Source organism: Gorilla gorilla, chromosome 10, assembly GCF_029281585.2.
Source record: "Gorilla gorilla gorilla isolate KB3781 chromosome 10, NHGRI_mGorGor1-v2.1_pri, whole genome shotgun sequence".
Lineage (NCBI taxonomy): Eukaryota > Metazoa > Chordata > Mammalia > Primates > Hominidae > Gorilla > Gorilla gorilla.
Genome location: NC_073234.2, coordinates 115079564 through 115098794, shown reverse-complemented (window position 1 = coordinate 115098794; position 19231 = coordinate 115079564). Strand labels below are relative to the sequence as shown.

Below are 19231 nucleotides of genomic sequence, written 5' to 3'. Positions count from 1 at the left end.
GCACTGAAAGCATTTCTATTTTATAGTCATCTAAGGACGAAATAGAACATGTGAAAGAGCAAGAGTTGTCTAATCAAAATGTATATACACATGATGTGCCCTGAACTGTGCTAGTCATCTTGCAGGATACATAAATAGTAGAAAATATTGTTCTTGCAATTACAGAGATAAGATATACTTTATGCAATCTCCAGAAAATAGTTCAAAACAATAGATTGAGTTGTCCAAACATCTGAATTATGGGAATTTAGAGAAGAGAAACAGTCTCTGAATCCTTTTGTATCTAATACATAGAAGCTTTCTATTTTTGATCTCAGTAGAATAAGAAGTAGAAAATTGTGCCTTGACTAATGTTGAACTTGTTTTAAACTATCAGTTTTACATAATAGAGCCCTGATTTATTTTTCATATACCATCTCCCCACCATGCCTTTCCTAATAGCTAATTTGCCAGATACAGCAAGCACATTCATATTGCCTTAATCATGCAAACTCTGTGCCTCATTCCCATCTCCCCTTTTCTCTGTCAGAATTCTTATCTCATGAGGTGCTTTTGCTCAAATGCAAACACTCTGTGAATTCTCTCCTCTACTTGCCCTGGTTGCTTCCTCTTTATGTTTTCTAATACCTTGTTTTAGTATCTCTGTAATGCTTATAATTTTGGTCTAGTTTTACTGTCTAGTTATGTATAGATATGTGTCTTTACACCTTGAGTTCAGACTTTATGACATACTTATATTTTTCTTCCCTCATCCTAGAGTTTAGCCTTGTAAACAGTAGTTTTTAATCAATAAATATTTAATAAATTTAAATAAATTTATTTGAAATATTGGGCATAAACAATAATTTTTTACTTAAGTTAAGTAGCAATGAAATTATGCACACAAGAAGTTCAGGTTGGTTGTAAAAGGTATGTGTATTCACTGATGCAAAAAAATTGAATAACTCATATTACAGGTGAGATTGTTTTCCTAGGACCATCTATTTATTATGAATTAGGAAATTGGCAAGACAAGCATGATGGTGGAAAGAAAAGACTAACTTTATGTGATAAATGTGCAGTTAGCAGTGTGGAGGAAGAGAATATTAATATGTTTGAGGGATTTGTACAAAATAGAGGAAATGGGATTATTTAGCCAGTAAGAAGTGAAGAAAGGTCTAAAATGGAGAAACAGATATGAATAACACACGTCTTCCTTTAAAAAGTGTTTTTGTCAAACCTTTAAAGGTTTTGTCAAACTTCCATGAGGTAATAGGGTATGGAGTAGCTCCTTCTGAAAACTGCTGAATACTGGACGAAAATATGTCAAACATTCATGATCAGACCTGGATAAAAGACAGGACTGTGATCCCTAATAGAAGAGATACAAAGGAGGCAAACCCTACCATCACCCAGCTTTTTGCCTGAATCCAATTCCTAAATATGGTGCTAGGTAGAAAAACAGAAACAGGGTCAAGTAATCCTCTGAGTTGAAAGTACAGAAACTAGAGTTGGGGAAGGCTGAGTCAGCTAGAATTTGCAGGCAGAGGAACAGAAAAGAGGGTACTATACCAAAAAAGAGGTCCAGAAAACAACCTAAAGTTATCTTTATATCTTCAGTTGAATATCAATGTGCACAAGAGTGAAACTTCATGAAGACAGAAAAAGAAAAACCTCCAAAGAAAGAATAATACTGGAGATACATAAACAGAAAAATCCCTGGAGCTCACACAAGGCCAACAATCATTCAAGTAACTACCAGCCCAAGTAGAGGGATCATGCTTAATACATGGCGCATTCACTAGACATTCCAGAGGGAATGTAAGTTTTAACAGTGGGGTTAAGTTAGCTCCAGAGTAAAGGTTACTGTAGACCCACCTAAAAAAAAAAAAACTAAAAGCAAGCCTTGAATGAATTAAACTGATCTCCAAATAACTTTACTCTATGCCACAACAATGTCCAGTAATTTTTAAAGAAATACAACTACACTCAGAGCCAAGTGTGGTGGGACATTCCTGTAGTCCCAGCTACTCAGGAGGCTGAGGCAAGAAGATCATTTGGGTGCAAGAAGTCAAGGCTGCAGTGAGCTATGATTGTATGACTGCACTCCAGCCTAGGTGACAGAGTGAGAACCCATCTCTTAAAAAAATTACTACACATGAAAATAAGGAAAATGAAAGTCATGAACATGCAAAAAAGTCAATAAAAATAGGCCTGGAATTACAGATTTTATTGAATTTGTATATGAGAGAATAAAATATTTGCTATAAATATGCTTGATATACTCAAAGGTTTAAAGGAAGAGGTGACATGAATAGAGAAATGTAGATATAAAAGAGTTCAAAGGGAACATCTAGAGATGAAAAAGACAGTATCTGAAATGAAAAATAAAGTAGATGCAATAAACAGCAGACTGTCATTGCAGAAGGAAAGATTGGTGAAATGGAAAATATTGCAAATGAAAGTAGCCAAAATAAAATACAGAGTAAAAAATGACTAAGATAAATAACAGAGCCTGTGAAAAAATATCATGCAATGAAACATATGTGTAATTGGTGATTCAGAAGGAGAGGAGGGGTTAGGAATGAGAGAATAACAAAAAAATAACAAAAACAATGGCTGAAAAATTTCTGACTTAAATGAAAACACCAACCCAAGAAGCTCAACAAATGCAAAGCATGACAAAAACAAAGAAAACTAGACAAAGATACATCATAATCTAGTTGCGAAAGTCACAAAGAAACTTAGAAAATATTTTTAACTAAATGCAAATAAGAACCAAGAATATTAAACTTTGTAGGTAAAGCTAATGCAGTGCTTAGAAGGAGTCTCATAGAATTCAGTTCTTATACAGGAAAAGGAGAAAGGTCTTAAATGAAAGACCTAAGCTTCCACATTTAAAAAAAATGAGATAAAAGAGGAAATTAAACCCAAAGTGAGAATGATTAAAATCAATATCAGTAAAATAGAATATAAACAACCAATAGAAATAAAAGGGAGGGGATATGAATAAAGATCCAGGAGAATGAATAGAATAATAAAGGAACAATATGAATAACTTTGTAGCAATGAATTTGACAACCTAGATGAAATGGAAGAATTATTTGAAAGACCTAAATTAGGAAAAGTAACTCAAGAGGAAATATAAAATCTAAATAATCCTATGTTAAAGAAGCTTAAATCATAATGAAATTCTTCCCCACAAGGAAACTTTACATAGAGGTGGTTTACTGGTGAAATCCTTTTAGAAAATAAAAGATAAGGGTTGTTCCCAATTTATTATATGAAGTCAGCATTACTGTGATAACAAAGACATTTCACAAATAGAAAACTATAGATCAATATCACTCATAAACACAGTAACAAAATCCTCAATAAAATAGTAACAAATCAAGTCCGGCATACATTTAAAAATTTTGCATTACAACCAAGTGGGATATATGCCAGAAAGGCAAGGTTATTTTAACAGATAAAATCAATTAATATATTTTACCACATTAACAGAATAAAGGAAGAAAACCTTATGATCATATCAGTCATTGTAGAAAAGCATCTATTCATGATACAAACTTTTAGTAAACTGAGAATAGAAATAATTTTCTCAACCTTATAATAAAAAGCCTTTACAAAAATGCCACAGCTAACTAACATTATACTTCATAATGTTGAAAGGCTGAATGCTTTTCACTTAAGATTTGTATTCAACATTGTACTGGCAATTCTGGCCAGTGCAGTAAGACAACGGCCAGAAAATAAAGGCATAAAGATTTTAAAGAGAAAAGTAAAACTCTTTATTCACAGATGATATGATCATTTACATAGAAAATCCTAAAATATCTATAGGAAAGCAACTAGAACTAAAATGTGTGCAAGATGCAAAGTAAATAAACATAAAATCAAAATTTTTTTTTACATGAGGAACTATCAGTAACTGAAAATTCAGGTTTTTTTTTTCTTTTCTTTTCTTTTCTTTTTTTTTTTTTTTGAGACAGTCTCGCTCTGTCACCCAGACTGGAGTGCGGTGGCGTGATCTCGGCTCACTGCAACCTCCGCCTCCCGGGCTCAAGTGATTCTCCTGCCTCAGCCTCCCGAGTAGCTGGAACTACAGGTGCGTGCCACCACACCTGGCTAAATTTTTGTATTTTTAGTAGAGACAGGGTTTCATCATGTTGGCCAGGCTTGTCTCGAACTCCTGACCTCAAGTGATCCACCTGCCTTGACCTCCCAAAGTGCTGGGATTCTAGGCATGAACCACTGCACTCAGCTGAAAATTCAATTTTAAAATTTGGTACAAATTTGAAGTTTGGTTACAAATTTTCAGTTATAAGATGAATAAATTCTGGAGATCAAATGCACAGCATGGTAACTATAGTTAATAACATCACATTGTATACTTGAAATTTGCTAAGAGAGTTGATTCTAAGTGTCCTCACCACACACACACACACACACACACACACACACACACACATACACCCCATAGTAACTATATGACGTGATGGAGACGTTAATTGGCTTGATTGTGGTAATTCACAATTATACATATATCAAAACAATATGCCATACACCTTAAATATATACAATTTTGTTTGTCAATTATGCCCCAATAGTGCTAGAGGGAAAAGAAAATTAAATTAACCTAATAATACCATTCGAAAGATTTTCCAGAAACAGGAAATGCGTGTTTACCCCTTCATATTTAACAAGATATGTGCAAGACCTGTACACTGAAGACTATAAAAATATTGTTGATGGAAATTAAAGAAAACCTAATACGTGCAAAGATATACCACCCCTACAAATTTACAAATATACCACCCCTACAAATTTACCCCTACAAATTTAACAGGATATGGGCAAGACCTGTAAACTGAAGACTATAAAAATATTGTTGATGGAAATTAAAGAAAACCTAATACCTACGGGGATATATCATCATGTTCATGAAATGAAGGACAATGTAGTTTAAATATTTGTTCTCCCCAAATTGTACTATGGACTACAATCCCAAGCAGAATCCAAGCAGGCTGATTTTTCAGATATTGACAGCTTACTCTAAAATTTATATGCGAAGGCAGAGAACATAGAATAGCCAAAATAATTTCAAAGAAGAACAAATTTGGAGGATTCTCTGATTCCAGGCTTATAAACGTCTATCAATGTGGTATTTGCATAAGAAGAGATTTGCAGGTCAATAGAACAAAGTAGAATTCAGAAATAAACCCATACACGTATGGTCAATTGATTTTCAAAAAAACTGCAGGGCACTTCAATGGGGAAAGGATAATCTTTTCAAGTAATGGGGCTGACTACTTCTACTTATAAATTAAAAAAATAGGCTTCTTAAATCTCAACCTTTACCTCATGCTGTACATGAAAATTAACTCAATATAGAACAAAGATCAAAATGTAAAAGCAAAAATCTTAAACTTATGGAAGAAAATATAGGAAAATATCTTAACTTTGTGTTAGGCAAAGATTTCTTATATATTCACCAACAGTACAAAGGAGGTATATCTAGAATATAGAATATTTAAAAAGAATACTCTTACAGCAATAAGAAGTCAAACATACTTGGCTCACGCTAAGGTTGTAATCGCAGCACTTTGGGAGGCTGAGGCAGGCGGATCACAAGGTCAGGAGATCGAGACCATCCTGGTTAACACGGTGAAACCCCGTCTCTACTAAAAATACAAAAAATTAGCCGGGTGTGGTGGCGGGCGTCTGTAGTCCCAGCTACTTGGGAGGCTGAGGCAGGAGAACGGCATGAGCCTGGGAGGCAGAGCTTGCAGTGAACCGAGATGGTGCCACTGCACTCCATCCAGCCTGGGCAACAGAGTGATACTCCGTCTAAAAAAAAAAAAAAAAAATCAAACAACCTAATAAAAATGTGTAAAGGTACTTCACCAAAGAAGAAGGTAAATGGCCTCTAAACACAGGAGAAGATATTTAGCACATTAGTAGCACTGAGAGAAATGTATATTAAAAGTACTATTATTGTGATAATTCTACATACCATTTGATAACTACATACTATTGCGATAACTCTACATAGATACCCATTAGAATAACTAAAATTCAGTGTTGCCAAGAATGTGGAGCTACCGAAACTCTCCGACACAATGAATGGGAATGTAAAATGGTACAAACACTTTGGAAAACACTTTAGCAGTTTCTTAAAAAGTTTGATGCATTTACCGTGTGACCTAGCATTTTAGATATTTACCCAAGAGAAACAAAAACTTATGGGCACTCACAGATTTTAATGTGAATGTTAATGGCTACTTTATTCCTAATGGCCGCAAGCTGAAAACAATCAAATGCCCATAAATAGATGAATGTATAAACAAAACTTTGGTATAGCCACACAATGGAATATTACTTTGGATTAAAAAGGAATAAACTACTGATATGCAAAAATAGGAATGAATCTCAAAAACATTAGGCTGAGTGAATTTTACTAACATGGAACAAATGGTTGTGGTGAAAAGATAGTGCAGGGTAGCCTTGCAAGGTAATTTTCAGAAAATTTTAAACAGATGTTTAGTGTTAATAAGCTTTATAGAAAACTTATGCCAAACATAAAGTGCATATGCTACTATATTGTGGCAGAAAAAAGATTTCTGGGGCTACCAGTAGGGAAATATTGATAGGAAAGGGATTCAAGGTAACCTTTTGTGGTGATGGAAATGTTCTGTATCTTGATTGTGGTGGTGAATGCACAGGTATGTACATTTAAAATGGGTGCATGTCATCTTTTCTTTCTTTCTTTACTCTCCCCTTTCTTCTCCTTTGCTTCCTTCTCAGTTTCTTGCTCCTTTTCCCTCAGCTTTTTGAAAATGCCATACTGTATGGAGGATTGTACATACATCTACCTTTTGACTCTTAGGTTTTTAATTTTTATATAAAATTTCACTTGTTTTCTTTCTATTTTGCATTAAAGTAACATAAGAATCCCCTGTTTAAATAAAAATTCTATTAAAGATTTGTACCAATACAAAAAATAAATATATAAAATGGGTTCATGTTAGGTATATAAATAAGACTTTAATGAATTTTATTTTAAAACAAAGAAGTAAACTTTTAGAAAAATGTTATTTGTTCATATAAAATGATCTGTCATGGAGGATAATTTAGTTTTCCCAAAGTTATACATTTTGCCTTCTGTACTGTCTTGTTGAAAAAAAAAAAAGTTTAAACTTTCTAAGGTGACTTTAACATTTTTTTTTAAATTAGCTTCTGCGTATTGTGCATAAAATTGGCATCAGTTTAGACTTAGCTCTTTCTAATATTGAAATAATAAACAGTATTAATTACTAGGTAAGGGTCAGATAAATGAACAAAAGTTTTGAGAGATAATAAAAACGTTCAAATTGATTGTATATAAGTAGAATAGCAAACAAAATATGTTCTTTGAAGTTTCCTGATGTTATGCAAAGGATGTCAAATATGTAAACAGCAGGCAGGAACATAATGTGTTGGAACTAAGTGTTTCAGAGGAATTGTAATGTCTCATGTACTATTAAAAAGAGAAAGACTATCCTTACTTTCTTGTTCAATATTTCTTGCAACTAAAACAATTGCTTTAATAGCAATTCTATCCTTCAATAAATGTGAAATACATTTGGCACTGGCAAATCCTCAAGTTTAAAATATCACCATACATAGTAACGTCATTTCGGAGTGCAGATACTAGGAGATGTACTCAGTGTACTCATTGGCATCAAGACTTGTTTTTCTTCTTCCTTTCTTTTCCTTGAAGATATAAATGCAGTACAGGATTCACAGCTAACTCCAAATTAATCTTAGAGAAATTTTATTTTTCAGCAGACTTAAATGTTGCAGCTTTTGTGAATTTTACTAACATGGAACAAATGGTTGTGGTGAAAAGGTAGTGTAGGGTAGCCTTGCAAGGTAATTTTCAGAAAATTTTGAACAGATGTTTAGTGTTACTAAGCTTATAGAAACGTATTTAACAATAGGGTTTCTGATCATTGCTAATATATTCAACTGCGGCTTTAACAGTAGGTTTTCTGATCATTGCTAATATATTCAACTGTGGCATGTGATATCTCTCCCAGGACTAAATTTAAGATGGTTGAGTCTGTTCCTTTGTGAGTAATATGATCACTGACCTATCATCTATCTGATCATTAATACTATCATAGCTTTGGAATAAGTAAACCAGCTTAACACCTCACGTTTTCTTCTTAGTGCCCCATTAAGCCCTTAGATCCCTGGTTTTAAAAGATTGTAAAAAGGAAAATATGATATATCATGCTATTACATAGTTGTTGCCTTTTAAATTGACAAAATAATAGTTCTCATGTAAGGTCTCTTGTGTAATGAGATTGGCTATGCAAGTTTGCAGATAAGATGTATCCTAGTGTGAAATTGCTTGCATAATAAAGAGGAGAAGAATTTAAAGAGCTAATGAAAACAGTCTGCAGGAAAAAATAGACACCAAGAATTCTATTCTTCTTGGTGGAAGGGGAGATGAAAAGCACCCTTCTATCCAATTATCACTATAAGGAGAAAAATATTGATAGGGGAGGGGGAGGAGTTAAGCTGTGCAATTTAAAGCTCATTCACCTCCGCTATAGAGTTTGTGGTAAAATCTAAGTTGTGCACCAATGGTTGTCATAAATGTATTCTTTCATGAAATCAAATAGATGCTGTTTTCTACATTATTTTGAATATGGGATGAAGACAGTGGGAGCAAATGGAGTTAGAGAACAAAGGACATTAAAATCTGGGTTATAGTTACATTGGTTCCTCTTAGAACTAGTGAAAATGTTCACACTAATAAAACATCTATGAGGGCAAGCTGGCATTCATTCATTCATTTACTCTTCATTCATTTTCAACACATATGTGATGAACTGTTGTTCAATGTACTAGCCAAGTATCAGGCTTTGGTAGCTAACCCAACAGGCATCTCTGCAATCATGCAGCTTTTATGGACTAAGGATAGGAGATACGGAACCAAAGTCACACAGTAACTATAAAATTATCATTGTGATAATTGCTATTAGAAAAGCAGGATACTGTGAAGGCATATAAGAAAGGAAATTAATCTTGACGAGAGCATCAAGAAGGCCTTCCAAAGGAAGTGAATTATATTTATACCTAAAGCACCAATAAGATTAATCCTGATGAAGACAAGCAAAGGAATTTATTTGTTAGGATTTGACACAATAGCAAATAACAAAAACATCTAAAATAATAATAATGGCTTAAAGAGAAAGAGTTTGTTTTACTCCCACTTCTAAAGCTTAGAGCTAGGCAGTCCAAGGCTGGTAGGGATCACCTCTATGAGGAACCCAGGATTCTTCTATTTTGTTGTTCCATTGTGCAGGTCCTCTAGTTCCAAGGATACTTCATGGCCCAGGACAAATGCTCCAGCTCCAGCTATTTCATTAGCATTCAATCAGCAGGAAGAGGAAGGGGAGGAAGAAGGGCACGCCTATTCACTTCAAGAGCACTTCTTATATCCCATGGTTATGACTTAGCCATGTGGTCACACCTAGCTGCAACAGACACTGGACAATGTGGTATTTATTCAAAGAATACATGTGCCCAGCTAAAAGTTGGAGTATTAGTACCATACAAGAATAAAGGAAGGTGTTACTAAAGACAAAAGGAGGAGGGGGGACTGTATATTGGGAGATGACTAATAGTCTTTGCCCAAGAAGGCAAGAGGAAGTTTGGTATACTTGAGGGAAAGAGGGAAGCTCAGTGTGTTTAAACATTATGGGCAAAGGAGAGGAATAGTGTTAGTGTTCCTGGACCAAACCGAGGGTCGGGTTGCTTATTCTCATGGTCCAATAACAAGATGCAGACCAACTGGGAAAGAAGAGAGTTTACGTAAACAGGTACAGGGAGAAGGCCAGGGAAAATATTGCCAGACCAACTCGAAATTACAAAGTTTTCCAGAGCTTATATACCTTCTAAGCTGTATGTCTACGTGTAAGTGTGCATTCATCTAAAGACATAAGTGATTAACGTCTTCTCATCTGTACCTAAGGTCTGAGTCCTGAAGACCTTCCTCTGGACCTTCAGTAAATTTACTTAATCTAGATGGATCCAGGTGCCAGGGGTGATTACGCTTATCTTGTCTCCTGCTAAATCATGAAGATTTGGGAGTTCCTTTAGACCTCAATAAAACTTGTTTGTGGAGGTCTGGGGAGTTCCTTCAGACCCCCAGTAAAACCTGTTTAATACTAAACCGGTTCTGTTAAGAATTCCTTTGTTATTTCATCATGCTTCAAGGCCCTGGAAAGGCCTAGGCAAACTCTTGGTGGGCTTTCGTTACATTCCAGCCTTCGTATAAGGGCACTGGCTCTATCAGCTTTAAATATTTAATTTAACCACTCAGTCAGTGCTGAAACAGTTGTCATGGAGGCCTTCCTGTTCAGCTGTTAGTGAGACCTGGCCTGCCAGATTAGTGGTGGGATACAGAGGGAGGTAGGGGCAGATCATGCATAGCCTTTTGGATCATGTTAAGAATTTTGAACTTTATCAGAAGAACATGAAAAGCTATTGAAGGTTTTAAGGAAGAGGAAAACATGATCACATTCTCATATGAAAAAACATTTCTCTGATCACTGTGAACAGGTTAAAGACAACATTGGCAATACTTAGAAAGTTTAGGCCAGGCACAGTGGCCCGTGCTTGTAATCTCAGCACCTTGGGAGGCCAAGGCAGGTGGATCACCTGAAGTCAGGAGTTCAAGACCAGCTTGGCCAACACGGCGAAACCCCATCTCTACTAAAAAAATACAAAAAATTAGGTGTGATGGTGGGCACCTCTAATCCCAGCTACTTGGGAGGCTGAGGCAGGAGAATCACTTGAACCTGGGAGGTGGAGGCTGCAGTGAGCAGAGATTGTGCCACTGCACTGCAGCCTGGACAACAGAGTGAGACTCCACCAAAAAAAAAAAAAAAAAAAAGAAAAAAAAGGTAAAGGTAGGCATACTCTTTGGTGTATACAATTTCTCATTTATGAATTTATCGTGAGAAAGTCATCAGGCAAGTAGAGTAAGTATTACAAAGTCTGGAAGTACACCCACTGAATGTGGGACCGAGGCTAGGAAAGCTTCACTCTTTCATGTATAATTTTTTATTTTGAATGATTTGTTTTACAATAAGCATGTATTACTTTAAATTTCATTGAAAAATCTATAAAGCAATTTTACTTTAGAACTAAACACAGGCAAAAAGGCGTGTGGCAATGCTATAAAGTAGTCTAGATTGCTAACTCATTCCAGATTGTTGCCTTTTGCTTTGATCGCCATTTCTGATATTGCCTCTTTCCTGGATTCTGCCTTTTGGCCTGGTCCCTTTGCATTGACAATCTTGAATATTTGTTGTCCCCTTGAAGAGTTCTAGTAATTAAGGAGGTGGCTTCCATGGTGTGGTAGAAAGACAATAGGACCTAGATTTAGAGGACTTGGATTATAATCTGGACTCATTTGTAGTATGATCTTGCAAATCGAGTAACATTTTGAGCATCAGTTTTTTTCACTTGTAAAATAGGGATAATTCTTACTCTATTTTATTGGGCTATTCTCTATCTGAAAGCATTTTATAAATTATGAAGCACCGTTATATATAGTTGTCATATAATTTACACATACACACACGCACACATACACACAGACACACACACACACAAACACACACTGCCTCACAGGGAAATCCCATTTCTTCAATGTTAGACTAATATAATTATTCTCAAAAGTGTTTTTCTTTGATTGAGCTCAAGTTTGTCTCCCTACAGTATATTATTATGACTGTTTTTCAATTTGCAACAACATAGAATTGGTCCAGTCTTTCTTTATTACTGTGTAATAACCAAGAAAGCTAATGGGTTCAAACTGTATAGATTTAGGTCTATTTTTTTATAGTAGAATTTTCACATCTTTCTGGAACTTCAGGAACACAGTTTGTTCGCCAGTAAAAAGTCTGAACAGCATTTGGAATAAAGGAAACCATCTGAGGTTAAGTGTGTTCCGCTGGCTTCTTCCCATATATAATTGAAGATTATATGTAGCTTGATAAAATATTTTCCTTCAAATCTTTAACTGTAAAGAAATGAAGTTAAAAATTATGGTTTTACACAGCCAATTTATATGCTGTCTTTAGGGGGCAGTGCTAAACCACTGATAAGTTTCTTCATTTCTGCAAAGCTACTTGTAATAGTTAATATAAAATAAAGCTGAAATGGCAATCTTGATATTTGTGATACAATTATACACACCCCTTAATATTAGTAAAATTTTCTAGGTAGTCAAATGAAAATAATAATTTGAAGCTCATTTATTCAGTGATTCATTCAATAAATATTTATTGTTTCATTATGAAACAACACATTGTAGGAGATAGAATGTGAATAAGGCAGTGTTTTCTTTCAAATAACTTACTTCACAAGGGTAAATAAGCCACACTTGTGTCTGTGTACTATATTTGCACAAGCACACTGTGTGTGTGTACACAACTCTTTTATGGTAAAAAATAAAGTAGCAGTACTTACTGATTTTTTATGTGCCAGTCTCTGTCAAGCAATTAATTTTATCTTCATACAGCCCTGCAAGTGGAAATGATTACACTATTTTTTCAGATAGGGAAACTAAGGATTAATAAGATTATGTGATTTGCTCAAAATCACAAAGCTTGGAAGTGGTAGAGCTAGGATTTAAACATATATCTGTTTGAGTTAAAAGCCAATGCTCTTTCCCACTATAGCATCTATCAACTCAAGGTGAATGTGAAATACCAAATGCAAACATTTGCACAAAGAGAGACAAGCAGAAGAACATGATATCATGCATGCTTGTGGGAAATCTGGAAAATTTTAGGTAAGGGATGAAATCTGAACTCTATTTTGAATCAGTGGGATTATAAGAAAATAATAAACATGATAGTTAATACTTATTGAAGCTGTATGTGTCAGGCACTTTATATTTATTACCTCATTTAGTCATCAGGAAAAAGCCCTGAGAGAGGTTCCACTGTATTGTTTTCCATTGCATAGATAAGGCAAGAGAGGCTGACAATGGTCTTATCTGCTGAAAATCATACAGCTAGTGAGGCGGGAATTTGGAACTTGAATTCAGGACTAATTTTAGAGCCCAAGCCCTTAACCACTACAATACGCTGTGCAGACAAGTAAGGTGAAAGAAAGAATAAAAGCATAGAGCATGATTAGGCAAGGGTTAACAATTCCACCTGGTTATAATCTGAGGTGAGTATAGTGGAAAAGTAAAAGGGCTAAAAAATCATTTGACTATAGAACTCTGAAGCCAGATTAAGGAATTTGGATATCATTTGTTGTGAAATGGGAAATAATTGGAGCTTTATGAGCAGGGAAGAGAGATAAGCTTTTTTTTTCTTTTTTTTTTGAGGGAGGAGAACGAGATAGAGGAAGTTCCCTGTGTGATTGGATTAAATCATTGTAGCACCATTAACAAAATAGAAAAGAATGGATTAATCTAAAATGTTGATAATTCTTGGCCAACTATGAGGTGGTTTATAGTATGTGCCGCATCAATGTTGATGGTCAAACTGTTAGCTGATCATGAGCTGGTAAAGGAGATACCTTTTTGATCATTTTATTTATTCCTGTGAACAACTTTATCAAATATATATATATATATATATACTCTTTCAGATTAAGATTTTAAATTTCCCAAGATTTTTTATTTTACTCAAAGGATCTGTAGGGTCAAAAATCCCTGTGATAATCACCTTCTATTATTGATTTGAGAAGTGTGTATTTATGAAAGCATGGGCTGCTATGTATCAAATTGCAGAAATTTTCACTCCCTGTCACAGAAGGCAAAATGCTCTCAGGAGTATACTCGTGTAACAGAAACGTATTCACCAAATATACCTCTTTTATTTAAACTGCAATTATTTACATCAGTGTGGTTTTTCAGTATATTGTCTTCCACAGGGTATTGTACCAAAGGAGTGGTCACAGAATGTAGTGGTGAGGGGAGAGTAGGCTTTGCAGCCCCCTAATCTGGGTTAGAATCCTTTTTCTGCCACTTGCCAGCTTTGTGACCTTGGGTTTTACTTGACCTCTCTGTCCCTTAGTTTCCTCATTTATAAAGTGAGAGGAAAAATATTTGCTTCAAATGGCTGTTGTGTGAATTAAAATAGTTAACAGACAATAGGCCAGTGATACTCCAAGTGACATAGTAAGTTCTCAGTCTAACAGTTGTTATTATTATTGTATTTTATAGAGAGCGACTGATTGGGGGACAACTTAATTTCATTGCTTCTTAGTTACTGACAAGTGATCAAGGGGAAGTTAAAATGTGAATGCAGAAAACAAATTCTTTTAAATAGGAGGAAAAATAAAATCTTATATTCTATTTTTAATAGGAACAATTTTGGGGGGGGGATGCTATTTACAATCCAATATGTAGAATATATTTACTTGCTTTAGTAATCATGATCTATCAATGTTGTGCTGAACGCTACATTCAGAGGACCTTTAGACGATTTAGTGTATTTCTTTTTATTTATGCATATACATGTTTTTTTTTTTTAATTCAGTCTGCTAAGTATTCAGCAGGCTCTTAGAGTGTGAAGTTTTTCCTCAGTTTCTGCAAATTTTCGTGCTTTATTTCTTTGACCCTCCCATCTCTACTCTTAATTTTTGGAGCTCCTTTTGTTCAGATGTTAGAGGTCTTGGTTTGACCCCTAGTTTTCTCCACTTTTAAATTCTGTTCATCTTTTGGGAAATTTTCTCAGATTTTTCTTACTCTTGTATTGGATTTTATGTATTTTGTAACTTTCTGTTCTTGTTTCATGGCTATAAATATCTTCTCTCTGAGGATACTATTTATAACTTTTTTCTCTGTATTTATTTTGGTGTCTGTTAAGAGGTTTTTCTCAAATATATGATTCTTGTGAGTGGAACTTGTTGACAGGTTGGCTTCACAGTAGAGATTGATACATAGATCCCACCATTTTCCTGCTTATTTATAGATCTTTTTTCTTAGGAGGTCTGTTTCTACAGAGAGGAGTATTCTAGTTGTTTATCTGGGAATATAAACCGTGCTGCCGTATTGTCTAATGCAAATATGGTAAGGCACGGGGTAGGTTATGAATCTTCATTACTATATAGATATTAATTCTCTTGTTTTTGGAGACTCAGTATATCTGTAGTCTTAGAATTCATAATCCTTTTGCTTCAACTTCTTCAAAAATTAAACCTCTAATTTCTTGCCAGTGGTAAAGATTTAGTTTCCTGGCTGGGTGAAAAGGAGATGGGTCTAGGGGTATAATTCTTTCTGATACTGAGTTTCAGTCTGTTTCTGCCCCACCTACACTTACACCTTCACAGGTAGCCAGTCCCTCCAATTCTTTCCACATGAAGGTTCTTTGCTTTCAGTGTTCTCATGTTTGCTAAGTCAGGTAATACCCATCTGTTATCCAAAAGTTACCCAACATTATCCAGAAGTTTTCTTAATATTGTCTGTTCATCTCTCCTGTCATCCTTATTTTTATGGTGTAAACATTTTTATAAATGTTCTGCCATCATTTTAGTGAGATTTGGGAGATAACGAAGGAAAATATATGTGCTAAATATGGAAGTCTCATTATGAATTTTAAAACTGTTACTCCTGTTATATGTATGATATAAAAGTTTATAAAGTTTTATTTCAGTGGCATTCTGAACAAACTGGTTTATCAGGAGTTCCCATTTCAATAAAATATTTTCCTGTTAGTGCCCTAACTGCATTTTTCCTTAATTTTATGCCTAAACCTAAATTCTTGATAAACCATAAGATTTTTCTCATTTGTTGCTATTCAAATATTTTATTAGGCCATTATCATGTTCTATTATTCATTATGAACTTCATATATTATTTTATAAGTCTTTCACACCTAGTTTTTTTCACTTTTAACTTAAGTTGGACTATACATATTTTTATCTCAGTCACAGGGCACAGCCATGTAACTGTGGCTAAAAGTGAGCTGACTTGTTTGCCGAGATATACCACTGTCATTTATAGAATTTAATTGATGTTAAGATATCTAAATATCATTGATATAATATATTGGTATGATATAAATTTAATTTCAGAGAACCTCATCTACAATCAATTTGTCACCAGGAGAAGTGGAAGAAGAGGATGATGATGAAAATACGTGTGGGCCATCAGGACTTTGGGAAGCATTAACTCCGTGTAATGGATGTAGGAACCTTGGCTTCCCCATGCTTGCCCAGGTAAAAGTTTGCTTTTATTAAGGTACAATAAAACAAAAATGGTTGCCTATGTTTTTAAGATAAAATCTCCCTCCCCTTCGAAAATCAAATTAGGATCTTGTTCACTTTGTGATTTTGGATCTTGTGGTTTTTCTCAAAGTGTCAAGTAAAATGTGCATATAACTTAGTGTGTGTGTGTGTACATATGCGAAGACATAATTTATGTAAAAAATTAGTATTATTTAGTTTGGTTATAATGCAGAAAAGTTATCTTGTTTATGAGGTTTTAATATTTTGAATCCAGAAATATATCAAAGAATGCTATTTTTAAAAAGTAAAAGTTGTCTACAGATATAGTTATTAGGAAACATATTATGGCTGTTTAAAAGCATAGCCAGTGATTACATTTTTCACATCACAATGGAGCATTGTAGAATAACGGGAATGTGTACTTCTAGAGGTTTTGGAATAAAATCCAAAAATGAAACCAGAACACTAAAATATTGACTATTAGTTTCAAGTCATTTCACTATCATTAAGACTACTTTAATTCTGTAGTATCACCTTCAGGTTCCTGTTGTGGGTTGTGAACCATACACTCTTAGGGGAGTTTCAGAAATGACTAAAATATTCCAGAGATAGGAAATTTGAAGCCATGGTGAAAATATCTCCGCACAATAAGCAAAGAACTTAATATGAAAGGGTATAATGTTAAGAGGTTAATTACATAGAACGTGGGTGGAAAAAGCAGTCCAGGACAGAAGATAAATCACAGTACTTATCCAGAAAAGTGTTACATCTCAAAGATATTTTCCCTTCTGTCACGACAAATACAAAACAATTATGTTTAAGAAACCATCACGTCTTCCACATGTCTGCATCATAATTTGATCATAGCCCCTCAAATTTCAATATTAATTTGTTGTAGAAAGCTAAGTAGGATATTCAAATCAGTATATAGTACTTAAAAAATCTCTTCGTAGGACTTTAAGACAGTTTACTGTAACCTTTACAGAATTGTTGTCAATACATACTAAACTGTGAGTTCCATAAAGGTAGAGATTCAACCTTTTGATGCTCAGCATCTGCAATCTAATGCGTAGTTCCTGGCAAATCAGAAGAATGGGTTGGATGTGGTATCTCACACCTGTAATCTCAGCACTGTGGGAGGCTGAGGAGGGTGGATTGCTTGAGCCCAGCAGTTCAAGACTAGCCTGGGCAACATAGTGAGACCTTGTCTCTACAAAAAAATACAAAAATAAGCCAGGTGTGGTAGTACACACCCGTAGCCCTAGCTACTCAGGAGGCTGAGATGGGAGGTTGAGGCTGCATTGAGCTGTGATCATACCACTGCATTCCAGCCTGGGTTATGATAGAGTGAGACTCTGTCTCAAACAAAAAAAAAAAAAGAAAGAAAGAAAGAAAGAAAAGAAAAGAAAAAATGTCTTCTTTATCAAGCAAAATCTGATGGATGTAAAACAAAAAAAAATAATTGGAATGAAGTAATAGTTGAATGAATCTCAGTGAACAAATGTGTATATTCTAGGGTGTCATGTCTTCACTTAAAGTTTTTACATATAGTTTTTTTACCTCATATCTACATGGGTAAAGGGAAAGAAAATTAACAATTAGCTTACCCTTAACTGCTTAGCAGTTTATCAATAATTAAATGTTTTAAACTATTTTCCCCTCATAAAACTGCATTTGTAAAAATACATTTCCTAATCATTACTTTACCTTATATCTTAAAAAGAATTACTGAAATAAAATAATCAGGGTATTTACTATATTAGCCAGATGACTGCAAATCAAAAAGCTGTCAGTAATATGATTGTATCTGATTTTCTACCACCTTACTAACATTTGCTTTTTTCTAAATTTGATTTTATTATTTTATTAGGCTTGGTATACCTTGCTTTTGGTCTACAATTTTTAATATTAGATTTGCTTTCCCTTTGGCCATTTCCTTGGTGAAGACTGGTATTGTTCAATAAGTTTATTAATTCCTCAGATGTTCTAGTTACATTTACCACAAAATCTTTCCCAGTCTGCAGCTTTTCTTTTTGTCTTAATTTGTATGTGTACAAGTGCATCATGTAATTAAAAAAAAAATCCAATTGATTAAGCTTCTCAATCCTATTTTTCATTTAATTCATCTTATTTAGAACTCCTTTTAACATAAATTTCAATTATGGCTCTATATTATTTTTTGCTTGTTGATATCTAGTTTTCTTATGACTTTCCATTGAACAATAACTCATATTCCTCTCATTTTTATCCTTTTGTTTTGGTTTTACTTCTGAAGGCTTGTTTATTTCTGCCTTCCTATTTTTTAAACCACATGACTCAGTGTTGGTATTATTCATTATTAAATTAAAACTAGCAGCTGACTTGATTGCTTGCTTTATAAAATCTGTATTTTGTAAGTACTATGTTGAGTTTAAAAAGTATCTCTATTGGGATTTTAATTGTTACTGCATTAAATCTATAAATGTACTTCAGATGCAGGTTTTGGGTGTTTTTTTTTAACTGAATTTAATCTAACAAACCAGCAATAAGACTATTTTACTGATGTTTCTCTCACTATAAATTTTTCTTTTTTTTTCAGATGGAGTCTCGCTCTGTTTCCCAGGCTGGAGTGCAGTGGTACGATCTTGGATCACTGCAACCTCTGCCTCCCTGGTTCAAGCGATTCTCCTGCCTCAGCTTCCTGAGTAGCTGGGATTACAGGGGTGCACCACTATGCTTGGCTAATTTTTGTGTTTTTAGTAGAGACGGCATTTCACAATATTGGCCAATCTCATCTCAAACTCCTGGCCTCAAGTGATCTGCCCGCCTCGGCTTCCCAAAGTGCTGGGATTACAGGCGTGAGCCACTGCACCCAGCCTCTCACTATAAATTCTTAAGAATGTGTGTGTGTGTGTGTGTCTGTGAATATTATTGTTTAAGGGCTATCCTTTAGCATTTATATTTGTGTGTGTATATGTGTGTGTATATATATATACACATGTAAACATGTTTTGTGTAT

At 34.5% G+C, this 19231-nt stretch overlaps 1 protein-coding gene across 6 annotated transcripts in view; it reads left to right on the top strand.

The window, feature by feature from the left end:
• The window catches only part of ANKS1B (ankyrin repeat and sterile alpha motif domain containing 1B), a 1254535-nt gene that overhangs the window by 313596 nt on the left and 921708 nt on the right, over positions 1-19231 (top strand). For all 6 annotated transcript variants that reach the window (XM_019038847.3, XM_019038842.4, XM_019038845.4 and 3 more), the window contains exon 9: positions 16081-16224. In XM_019038847.3, coding sequence (XP_018894392.2) covers positions 16081-16224 — 144 coding nt within the window. The remainder of the gene's footprint in view (positions 1-16080; positions 16225-19231) is intronic.